Source organism: Betta splendens, chromosome 15 (assembly GCF_900634795.4).
Source record: "Betta splendens chromosome 15, fBetSpl5.4, whole genome shotgun sequence".
Taxonomy (NCBI): Eukaryota; Metazoa; Chordata; class Actinopteri; order Anabantiformes; family Osphronemidae; genus Betta; species Betta splendens.
This window is the reverse complement of record NC_040895.2, coordinates 18,212,957-18,225,456: the sequence shown is the minus strand read 5'-3', so window position 1 is coordinate 18,225,456 and position 12,500 is coordinate 18,212,957. Positions and strand designations below refer to the sequence as shown.

Genomic DNA, 12,500 nt, shown 5'->3' with positions numbered 1-12,500 from the left:
AAGATGCTCGAGTGCCTTGTTCAGTCTTAGTGGTGGATTCTATCAGTGGGGATATCTGGTGCCCTTGTTTACTCTACTCAGATCCCACTCCCCACATTCAGCCAGGAGACAAATGCCGTCTGGGAACTTGGCAAACATACCGGAAATGAGATTTGTTATCAAGCCCGCGTTGCGATGTCACCGGCATACAGATTCAGCAGCCAGAGGAGTGTGTGCTGGTCCGTGTTTGTGCGTCCGGCGCCCGACACACATTTTGGTTCTAAGGGTTTTGTGATGTAAATCTGAGAGTGTGGCCTTTGTAAAGCAGCTGCATTGTATCAAACAATCAGGCCAGCGGTGTCTCTGTGGACACGGCGCCTGGATGGATTCATTCTTCATTCACCAGCTCATATCATATTTTATGCCAAGAGGCAAAGCTGCAAATCCTATTTGTCTGCAGTCACACTCTGAGCTTCAGAAGCCACATAATGAGGGAATAATTGAATACTTATCAGTATCAATCACTGCTGTATGAATATGTGTTTGTGTATTACTTGTGGAGATGTCTATCGGGGTTCTAACAATGATGCGCATCTGTTGTCTGTTTTTGTGCATCTGTACATTGTGGAGCATCTGTAACAAACCCACAGTGACACCAGCAGAAGAAGAAACAGCCTTTAAATGATTGATTAGGCCCAAAAGACCATTTGAGCTTCAGTGAGGTCCAAGTACCGGAGGTGCTTAGAGAGAGGGCAGCGCTTACTTATTCACTGTAATTAATCATAAAGATTATACCTGCTATAAGTATATTGTACCTTCTCTACATTTGGTTTCTGCATGTTAATATGTTAAGCAGAGTCCTAAATGCAGCATTTACCTCCCACCAGAGATGGAACATCTACAGCATGATGTTATTATTTGCAGATGTGTTGACATTGCTATAATTTTGCCCTCACTCAGCTGATGTGTAATTGCAGCCGTAGTAGCAGCGAGCCGCTCATTGTGTAGTAAAACCTGTTATTTGCACAGGAGTGCATCTGAAATCAGCAAACAGCACATTACACAGATATTTCTGATCCATCTAGCAGCACTGGCAATTTGAGCTCGCAGGTGCTACTTTGGTTGAGCTGCGTTCTGAGAAGCATAATTCGCCATGTGATTGGCTTCATTGTTGCACCACTCTGGCTTTTCCTCCGTGTCTGGATGGATGAATGGAAGCTTGGACGCCGTGGTCGCCTTGAGGCTAGACAAACACAGGCCCATCCAGAACCCACTGACGGCCTCGTGTGAAATGCTAACTGTGTGTTTCCCCCAGATTTACTTAGATTTTCAGGAAACTGGCAACGCGCGCTCAGACACGCGACTCTCAGCGCTGTCGTTCCTCTCCCTGTGTTTGTCCCTGTGTTTGTGATCCAGTTGGAGTCCAGCGCGACGCTGCTTGTTTACAGTGCAGAACGGTTAATTAGCCGTTTTATGGCTGATTTACAGCCCGACAGGCAGAAGACGCCGCTGCTGTGTCCTTCTCCACTCAAGGACTTGTCAGAGGGGCAGTAAACACACAACATATGCAGCAGCACACAAAAACAAACCTCAGCATCCTGATCCGACGCCACACGCGTCATGACTGGACTCCACACGTTCTCGCAGTGAGTGATCACTCCCACTTTTAATGTGCTAACATAAATCCACTGTCTAGACTGATTCATCAAGTCACTGCACACGCGGAGACACGTGACCCGGCTCACCTTGACCAGTTTGTCTAATCCACCATCACTGCTTCAGGGAAGGAAGCGCTGCCAGAACACCACACGGCCCAACACGCTGCTGTTTCATATTCAGCCTCACCTGGAAAAAGGTCACAAAGACTTAAAGACATTCATGGACTTCGCAGTATCTGAATGGGCGACTTGGTGATGCTGTCCACCTTTATGAACATGCTGAGCTACCACGTCTACTGACTTTGGTAATAACACACACCTGCACTCCAAAGGCCTAGAACACTGGGACGTCCTCCTGCTCCCTCTCACAGAGTTCCTACAAATCTGAGCTGACATCAGCAGGAGGCTACCAGCACCGCTAGCAACGCACACTGTCATCGCCGTAGCATTAGCGCCCCGATGACGGCTAACAAGAGAAGACATCACATTAGCCAGCATGGCGGCGCGCTAGCTGCTGTAGCTACAGGTGTAGTATTCATTCATGCTTAAAGAGCCTGACACTGGCAAGAGAGGAGCCGGCAGCACGCTAGCGCTACCTGACAGCTAGTTAATGCCGACGTGCTGCTTTTTTCAAACGGGGGAGGACGGAGGCAGACGAGTGCAGGGAGACGAGAGAGCAGCGCTGAAGCCAGACACACGCAGACGCAGTCTTTTTCTGTTGGCCTGTGGCTAAAGTCTGTGACAGAACACATCATTTCCCAACATCATCTTTTGTCTCGATACTACAGTACTTGACTGTATTTTCCCACACAAATCCATTAATTCTCATTTCAGGCAAACGTGTTAGAGAATGATCTAAAATGTTTGTTTCCTGTGAACATCCTGAATCTCTCTGCTTTTACCTGCGTGCGACAGAGGCAGCATCAAACAAATCCGATTTTCTGACGAAACAAAAAGCAACATGCTGATAATTAAAGCTTGGCACATAATCGGTCAGAAATGAGTTTGTTTTGCGTGAAACAGGTGGCCGCCCCCGAGCTAAATGTGGAAACAAACCCCATTAACATGTCGGTAGTGAAGTGGAAAAAGCTGGGAAACATGCTCTCGATGGAGAGCAGAGTGGATGAGAGCGCTTTTGTCCCACGAAGTCAGGTACCGGCGAACGTCTGATGCTGCGGACGGTTTGATGAGGATGTTTTTGTTTGCATGCTCCCATTTTGCAGACTTTGAGCACTTCTTTGTTCGTCTGACATTTCCTCATTAAAGGAGCTGGCCTGCCCTCCTCTTCTCTGACTCCCTCCGTCCCGTCACCACCTGCCACTGCGCTTTGATCACTGCTTCCATCTTTCCCACGTTCCTCTTTCTTCCTTTCTAACCTTTGTTTCCTGTATCCTCTAATCAGAGTTCAAGTTGATTGAAGAAGCAGGTGGAGTTGTTGTGACCCACTGACTAATGTTGAGGAGCTTGTTTCTCCTCCCGAGTGTCAGTAGCGTCTGTTCCAAGAACATGTAACATGTTGTTTTGTGTGTCTCCTCTGCAGCAGCTGATGAGGGAGCGGCAGCAGATGGCCAGTCGTCCCTTCGCCTCGGTCGCTGTTGCTCTCGACGTGGGCTGTGACCAAGAGGAGCTGCTACAGGTCAGCGACGGACACCAACACATGCAAACGCAGCCAAACGCGGTAACGCACACGTTTAAACCACGTTGGACCGTGTTGTTAAAGATTTGCTGGAATGGAATCACTTCACAGCCTCCGGTGAGTTGGACGCTGTCAGGTCATGGTGGAGCAGAAATGTGGCAGCTCAGCGCTGGTAAAGTTGAAGCAGCTGAGCCTTCAGCTGTATTTGTACTGCATGAACATCTGCTAAGCAGCTAAACACGAGCTTCAGCACAGATGAGCGGAGGCGGTTCCCTCCGCTGTCCTGAGGTTCTCACCTTCAGCTGAAGGGTCCTCCAGAGGCAGCGTGGCGCTGAGAGAGCTGCTCCAGCCTCTCTGCAATGACATGCGATGGTGTCACCTCTGTTGAGCGAGTCGTGCTTCAATGACGGGCACGTGCAGGGTTTAGATAAGCAGGAGTGATGCTTGGTGAATAGCAAGTGGGTGTGTGCTTTCCTGCTAGTGGGTCGTAGGGAGGTTATTCTACCCTCTGGGTTTGTACTGATTAAATGTGATTTCATTGTCACAGACGCTGTATAGGTTTACAGCAGTGCATTGTGGGAAGGACCTAAGCTGTCTCTGGCTACAAGCTTTTTCCCTGGTGAAGTCTTCCTGCGTCCTGTGTTTGAATGAAGGTGTCAACGCATCACTGTGTGTTTCTCTGTCCTGTTCGACACTGACACAAACGCACTCCGACCTGTGCCTCCTGAACTCCTGTGTCTCAGCAGCAAACGTGGGTTCATGTTGAGTCTCATAGGGTGTTTATTGTCTTGGAATCTTGTCCTCACACAGTTGAATCCAAAGGTTACGGAGACAATGATGTGGTCTCTATCATGATGCGTGATTAGTCGTGGCTCTGCTGGATTTGACTTGGTTCCGCTGGCTTCGTGTACACATTTAAACCTCAGGGGTCCCTCCACTTGTCTGAGCCTCAGCCTGGTGTCCATTTCATTCTTGAAGGTAAGAGACAATGGGGCAGAACGCTATCTTTACACTGAGGTTAATTACACAACATCTGGTACATAGTCAAGCATGCAGCTTAGCATAATTGTGTAATGAATGAGGCAGAGGGAACATTTCCATGCTGTCCCGCTATTTGATGTTGTCCTGCTTCCACGGAGTCACAGACTATAGTTAATCAAATAGAGTCATCATCGGCCCATTTCATGCCACGTTTAGACGGCGAGCGAGGAAAACAACACCTGTTGTTTCCACGCTGGCTCAGTGATTTAGTTTGCCAGGAGGAGGGAAGGTGAGTGAGTCAGGCACAGAAGTAAAGAGAAATGTCAATGTAAGAAAAAGGCCTTTCTATTCAGTGGAAAACAAACGTAGTGTGAGCTGAACTGACCACCTGCTGTGTGATTCACGTCCCCAACAGCAGACAAGATGCCGCCACTGCATTCACTTCCTGCCTCCCGCTTCTTGAGGTTCCACACAGATCCACGGGGACGTGTGATGTGCTCAGATCCCCCAGGACTCAGAGCCGCGCTTTATGTCCTCTGGGGACCTGCAATTATACGCAGTGCTGGAACAAGAGCTTCTGTTTGAAGGAAGTGTCAGGGTTTGCTGAGGTTGAAAGTGCCTGCGTCACAGCTGGAAGCAGCGGTGACCTGTGGAGTCTGGAGAGGGACTTTAACAGGGTTTCCCTCCAGGGAGCAGCTGCTTCTCCTGCCGCGTGTGCTTCACAAACTCTAGTCCAGAGCGTTAGGCGTTTGCTTTGTAAATCAGAAATGCTACAGTCACATGTAGAAGTCCTGATGTGCACGGACCGAGTTGATCCTGATGGATTCATTTGCTGTGGTTCAGGAGCAGTAACCGCCACCTCCTCCGTCCTCCACCTTCCTCAGAGCTTCACGCCGTGTCATGACTGCGTTTCAGACAGACTCATCAGCATAAATCGATGTTCCACTGCCTCCATAAAGTTCTGCCGTTACGTCGTAAAGCTGATGAGCCCTCAGCAACTCGCATCCGCACGCCCCCGCCCACCAAAACCAGTTCCCACCTCCCCTGATTAACGGCGCTCTCCCATTTTCATAATGCTATTTAAAGCAAGAAATGAATCAATTTCACATCTTGTGTTTTAATGTGGCGTATTTATTCTTTCAATTGCAGGAATTTAATGTGTCTCAGGAAGGAGGGTTGGTGGGTGGAGGCGGATGGGTGCATGAAGGGGAGGAAATAAAAGAGAGAGAGGCAGATAAAGAATATTTATGACACCTGGAAGTAATGCACGCTGGATAACACTGACTCCCCAGCACATGCTTGCAGACGGCTGCAGGGTCGATCAGACGACACAGAGGCTCCGATCAGGCGAAGACCGCAGATGAGATTAGGTAGAACACCCACAACGCTGCAGCGGCACTGGGACCAACTTCCTGTGAACTCCTCCGGCTGCGTTAAACTCAGCAGTCACCTGTGGCTCACGAGCCCCCGGCGCCGACGTGGACTCGCACACAACACGCAGCTGTTATTAAGTCAATAACTCACAGCTCTGTCAACACTAACCAGGTTAAAACCAACACGTTCCTCCTCGTCCTCCGTTTGTGCCTTAACAAAAAGCTTTTCTCTGTTCCATCAGGTTGGAGGAAATGTTGAGGCCACGTTATTACAGCAGCTGCCTGTAGCACCTGTAGCTGCAGACACACTCAGTAACACTGCTCAGTAACACACACACACACACACACACAGTCTGTGTGTGTGTGTGTTACTGAGCAGGTTAAAGCCACTCACGTTCCCAGTTATCAATAAAGCCGTTGAGACGTCGCTGCTCACTGAACTGAAGGAGGAGTTGGAGGCTGAACCTTTTGACCCGGCTCTGATAAATGACCACAATAAGCAGCTCCTGCTCAGAAATGCAGCCTGTTCTGTCAGAGGCTTACAACTCAAAAGTTGATTACCTGGTTCAGAAGTGAGCCTGTGTTTGAAGCTTCAGCCCGATTTCTCCGCGTGTGCGTTGTTGCTTAGAGTAGAATATTCAGAGCAGAGCGCGTAGATCTGGGATCTTAGATGCAGGTTATGTCCATTGAATCTGTTAACTGGAGACTTGATGTGCTGTGATCCAGTGATGTACAGGTTGTAAAACAACACATCTGATGAAGCTGCTCCTCACTGTTTGTGAATTAGCATGACTCAAACCTTGTTGGTGGTGAACTAGTGAGTATAAGATGTTTATAGAGCACTGGGTCGAACCAGGGCTTCGATTACAGACGTTGGAGTCACTGTTTATTGACTGGACAGACGCTGGAGACGGTTGGAGGAAGCGCTTGTTTGCTCTTCATGTTTCACGTGTTTGACATGTTCTCAGCCCTCTCACCTCATTTACAGCCTCTAAACATCATGAGAAACACGTAGATCAGCAGCGTTTGTGTGGTGGTTTGATGAGGTCAATGAAGGTTTGGAATTAGAATTCATGAACGTCGTAAATCAGAGCAGAAGCAGAAACGGAAACGCCTTTGAACGAGTCTGTGTGCGGACGAACGCTGCAGTGATCCAGCCCTGAAAGCGTTGGTTTCCTGCAGCGCTTACGCTCACACTCCAACATCTTCCTCCTCTGTCCTCACATTTCTGTCCTCCTGTTCTGCTCTCTTCCACCCTCCTCTCTGGCTCCTCTCCATCCTCCAGCTCTCTGTCCAACGCTACATCATGCAGTTCAGTACCAGCTTCAGGTTCAGCTGACCAGGCAGGTGCCCATTATGTCCTGAACACTCAGCCTGTGTGTGTGTGTGTGTGTGTGCGTGTCTATTTATGTGTCTATGTGCGTGTGTGCGTGCGTGTGTGTGTGTGTGTGTGCTGCAGGAGTGCGTGTGTGCGTGTCTATTTATGTGTCTATGTGCGTGTGTGCGTGCGTGTGTGTGTGTGTGTGTGCTGCAGGAGTGCGTGTGTGCGTGTCTATGTGTCTATGTGCGTGTGTGTGTGCATGCGTGTCTATGTGTGTGCTGCAGGTGTGCGTGTCTGTATGTGTCTATGTGCGTGTGCGTATGTATGTTTCTATGTGCGTGCATGTCTATGTATGTGTCTAGGTGTGTGCGTGCTTTCTTGCTTCTCTGTAGTGAGGCCACATACGCGTGGTAGGAGCACAGAGCAAACAAAGCTGGTGTCACTTCATGGATGAAGACGACGCGGCAGCAGACTCTGCTTCTGAACACGTCACGTGTTACGTCATGGTGTGATGGTAAAAACTATAGGTTGGTGACAACCAACAGGCCTGTTGTTGCTCGTCATTTGCGTGATGACGATGGAGGCTTGTGGATATTTTGGCAGTAGTTCATCGGTGGGGGAGTGTGTTGTAGTGACAAACCATATTCGTTCTCATTAGGCCGTTTTCTCCATCCAGCCTTTTCTTCTTTACTCTCTTAATGATGAGTTTGTTTCTCCGTTCTCCTCTTTTTTTCTGGGATCGATATCTCCACCCTCCTCTGCAGTCCATCAATACTGGATCTGGAGGGGAAAACCATTTTCAGGAATGATGATGGCCTTCGGAGCGATGTTGTGGGTGCACGTGCACATGCGTTTATACAGTACAAAGCTGGCGCACGTGTGTGTGCGCACGTCCTTCTTTGTGGATGCAGCTTCACATCGCTGGCAGGCACAAAACAAATTAATCTTTCCAACACTAATAGTGAAAGCAGAGGTGGAGCGGACGGAGGAGTGTGTGTGTGTGTGTGTGTGTGTGTGTGTGTGTGTGTGTGTGTGTGTGTGTGTGTGTGTGTGTGTGTGTGTGTGTGTGTGTGTGTGTGTGTGTGTGTGTGTGTGTGAGAGGGAGGACTGAATGAAAGAACTAGTCCAGCCTGTGAATTAAGAGCAGACAGAATAAGTTTGGTTTTCATGAGCATTAGAGCGATGATTCATTTGTCGTCCTGGGGAGGAGACGGGAGGCGGGCGGGTTGTGGAGAGGCCCTTCTGTCCTCCCTCGCAGTAAGAGGATTCGCTCACCAATGTGCTGATTAAAATGGAAATTCAGGAACGACCATGTTTGTAATAAGCAGGTGTGAGACATGGAGGTGACCCAGACGTGGAACTGGAGGAGGAAATAAACAAGTGGAGAGAAGTAATTAAAGGGAAAGATGGAAGAGAAGAGAAGGACATTAACGAGGGTGAAGGAAAAGAACAGGTTGAGAACGTGAAGGAGAGTCTGAGAGGCAGGAGGTCGTGAAGTAAACGGCCAACTCATTGTCTGCACGGGCTGCGATAAGCCGCCGCTTCTGCTGCTCAGTGGACGCCTCTCATTCCTTTGAGTCGGTAAAATAGAGCTTTTGGATGTTTGCATTCAGAGAAATGAGTCGACTCCAGGATGCAGTGACGGACAGAAACCGTGGCGCAATGGAGGGAAGTGGAGGCTGCGAGACAGTGCCTGTGTCTGTGAATGCAACTAGTGTTGTCTGTTTATCTTTATGAGCTGAGAAGCTGTGGACTGAGCATAAACGTACGTGTGCAAAGATAACAATAAACCTGTTTTGCTACTGAAGAGAGAAAACGTGTGTGTGTGTGTGTGTGTGCGTGTGTGTGTGTGTGTGTGTGTGTGTGTGTGTGTGTGTGTGTGTGTGTGTGTGTGCGCGCGCGCGCGTGCGTGCGTGCGTGCGTGCGTGCGTGCGTGCGTTCCTGTGTGTGTGTGTGAGAGCAGCAGCATCTATACACACACTACCCCTCCAGTAGGTGACAGCTGTGAATAATTAGCTGTAAATGCTGCATCCAGGCTGATTTTACACGACACACGGTCCTCAGACTCCACGAAGCGCTCGCCTGCGTCTCAGCGCCGCTGCCTGGATCCACAGAGCGTGTGAAGACGCTCATCCCTCATTGCTGCTGCTGCTGTCGTCCTCCTGCTCCTGGCTCACCTCTGCTGCCTTTCCCACCTTTTCATCCACCATCTGTTCCTTGTTCTTTGCTCGTCGTCCTTCTTTTTCCAAATCCATTCATAACTTTTCGACATTTTATCCCAGCTTTATTTTCTTTGTTTCTGTCTCCTATTATTCCCGTTCTCTGTTTTCCTCACTTCCCATTTCAGCTTATTTAAACCATTGTGTGCCTGCGTGCTCATAATTTCCAGCTTGTCAGGATAATGCAGCTGAGTGGTTTCTCTGCAGGATGTTTTTGTGAACTTGTTTACCAGTTGCAGGTGACATCAAACAGTTTATGAGACATAAAGCACAGCAGTGATGAAGATTGGGGCAGAAAAGGAGGAGGGCCGAGGCGTGCGTATCTCCTGGTGGATCTCTGATGTATCGGCGATAAAGACTCCGCTTTGTGCTCCCAGAGCTAGAAGGGATTTTCTTTATTCGAAGCAACACCTTCAGTGTGTCTGCCTGCTCCCCCGTCTCCCCCGTCTCCCCCGTCTCCCCCGTCTCCCTCCCCTCAGGCTACAAGCAGAATCCAAATGTAAATGGCAAATGGTGCTTTTTCCACTTGTTTTATTCATTAAAAAAATCCAACTCCTTCAAATGCCACAAGGAAGAAAACAGCGCGGCAACACATGCTCATTCACTCCAAAGGTCAGAGGTCAGGAGCCGTGTGTAATGTTTCTCCGCTGGTGAGACAGATTTGCTGCTTTAACTACTGTAGGCACATCACTCGGTGGAAAGAAAAGACCGCTGGACTCTGAAAGCAATAAAAAGAATCGATGCTCCATTTGCACATTTGTCTCCTGCAGCGGGATGAGATACTCCTCACATTAACTGTAGATTCAACGGTAGCAGGACAAGGTTTAAAGGTCGGGATGGATCGGCTTTAATTAGGAACGTTGCCTCCGTTGTCATGTGTAACACGGCCGGTTCTGTGTTCTGGAGCCTGCACATCCGGAACCATCGTCTCTATAAACCGCTCTGAGCCTGACTCGCTCCCTGAGCGGCACCGGCTCCTCCCAGCAGACTCCCTGCGGAGCACGGCCACGCGTGATGGGTGGAGAAGGGACTGGACACTGAGCTGAGGCCGACGGGCGCAGCCTCCGCTCGGGTCACGACCGCCGCTCAAAGGGAGTCAGCGTTTGTGTCTGTGTGCGGGCTCCGCAGTGATGATACTGCCCGTTTAATGAGTCTGGACCGGTACAGATGCTCAATAGAAGGAAGCTCAGTCCTGATGATCTTCTCTGCTGACCAGAAAGTACAACCTCTGCTGGGCCTTTTTGTGTCTATGTGGGACCGCTTCAGGTCCTGTGACCTGTGATTGTGGACCGTAGGAACCTGAAGGAGTCCACGGTAGACACTGTGATTGTGGAGGGGGGCGGTTCTTCCTGAAGTCCATCATCTCCACAGTCTTGAGTGTGTTGAGCTCCAGCTGGTTCTGACTGCACCACTGGACCTGCTCCACCTCCGTCTGTATGCACACTCATCACCGTCCTGGATGATGAGCACTGAGTAAATTCACGAAGCCGGTGGAGGTGTTAGTTTTCAGATTTAGCCGCGTTGACCTTGTCTAAAACCCCGGTTTAAATACGAGGCTGCGCTCAGAACCTCAGACCTGCTGTAATAAAACCCGCAGTCAGCATAACAAATATCCTGCTGTTCTCAGACGGAGCCTGAGGCTTCAGCTGATGTGGGCGAAGATAAGACGAGCGCTGGTGGAAGATTGCACTTGATATCACAGTGGCTGCGCTTCCCTTTGATTGTTAAAAAGCACTTTATTACAAAAGTTTATTTGCCTCTGAGCCGAAGCTAAACTGGTGTGCGTCCGGCCGTCTTCCAGTCTGTGGTGGAATCTGGAGGTCAGGCTGCTGACAAACAGACTGCTACTGTATGTGCTTCAGGATGTCGGTCCTCCTTCAAACGCCCCCCTGCGGTGCAGACGCTCCACCAGCAGGTCATTGCTCACAGAGACGTAGACAAGAGTTGTTAGAAGTTCTACACAATTTGCACAGCCGTGTGTCGCTAATGTTGGAGAGAAAGAGGGAGAAAATGAGACGGCAGAAGCCGAATAGAGTGACAGAGTTGGAGGCTATTAGGAGGAAGCGATAGAGTGGGAGTGATGGGAGTGATGGGAGTAATGGGCAAGACGGAGCCGGCGACGTGGAGCGGGTCGGGTCGGGTCGGGTCGGGTCGTCACACCGTCGGCGCATTCGTCTGTGTATGTGACCTCTGACCTGCAGACACCCTGAGGCCGCCCAGCATGCGGAGGGGGGCGTCTGCGGGGGTCCAGACTGTACGAGCGGAACCAGAGCCACGCTGCCGAACAGCCCGTTGGACCGGCTTTGGTTCTGCTTCACTGTGTCCACAACAGGAACCTCAGGACGCGCGTGCGTTTGGACCTCGTCTCCATCGTGACCTGTGAGCGTGACTCAGCGGCCGCTTCATTCTAAGGTGTTTGAAGCGAGCGGCAGCAGGAAGGAAGCTGAGGAGATGAAAGAGATTGACACGTTATTGAATCCAGCCTCGCTTCTGGAAACAACTTGAAACGCCCCGTTTTCTCTGCGCGTTGGGTGATAAATGAGGAGAGAAAAGCAAACGGACATGAGAGGAGGAACCGAGCCGGGGGAAGGTTGAGTGTGACCTTGTTGGCGTTTCCTCATTGTGTGCTGTGATTGGTGGGTAATAGGTGTGTATCCAGATGTCACAGGAGCTCTCTGCTTCAGGAGAGTTAAACATAGAACCTTCTGTTTCTTAAGGTTTATTTATAAAATCAAATCTATTGAATTCTACAGGAGAGGCACGAGAGACACTGGTTAAATTTGATTTTCTTTCTTCATCCTCAGAAATGATTTCAGCTCAATCAGCGCTGGAACCGCTTGTGCTTGAATTGGAAAAAAATGGAAAAATAAAGGCTGGTTCAATTAAAACCCAGAGACGCGGGAGCGGAGGCATCAGCTGTCCGTCTGTGGTGCCTGTGTTTGCACTGTGGCCCCGCGCTCTCCCAGTGGTTCGGTGCAGCCACCATCCACTGGGAGCTGGAACCTCCTGCAGCAGCAGACTGGACCTCCTCCCGTCCAGCAGCCAGTTTTCACTTTGCACAGTCAGCAAAACTGTGTTCTGGCCTTAAGTGGCACCTGATGTTTGAAATATGAATAAAAAGAGAGAGAGGCCCAGACGGGTCAGAACCTCTGTTCTCCTCAGCTGAGGATGCTTTTATACCGGAGCGACAGCTCAGCAGGATTTTACAATTCACTTAAAGGGCCACCTGGACTCCACGCACGCCGACCTGGCTCACCTCTGCTGGCACCACAGCCTCATCGCTCGCTCTTAATTTTCACTCCTGGTCTCGCGTTCTGTCTCACTCACTGCGAT

The 12,500-nt window shown here is 49.9% G+C and overlaps 1 protein-coding gene across 1 annotated transcript in view; it reads left to right on the top strand.

The window, feature by feature from the left end:
- Positions 1 to 12,500, top strand: part of atrnl1a (attractin-like 1a) — a 76,771-nt gene that overhangs the window by 51,508 nt on the left and 12,763 nt on the right. The window contains exon 11 of the mRNA XM_029175049.3: positions 3,178 to 3,273. Coding sequence (XP_029030882.1) covers positions 3,178 to 3,273 — 96 coding nt within the window. The remainder of the gene's footprint in view (positions 1 to 3,177; positions 3,274 to 12,500) is intronic.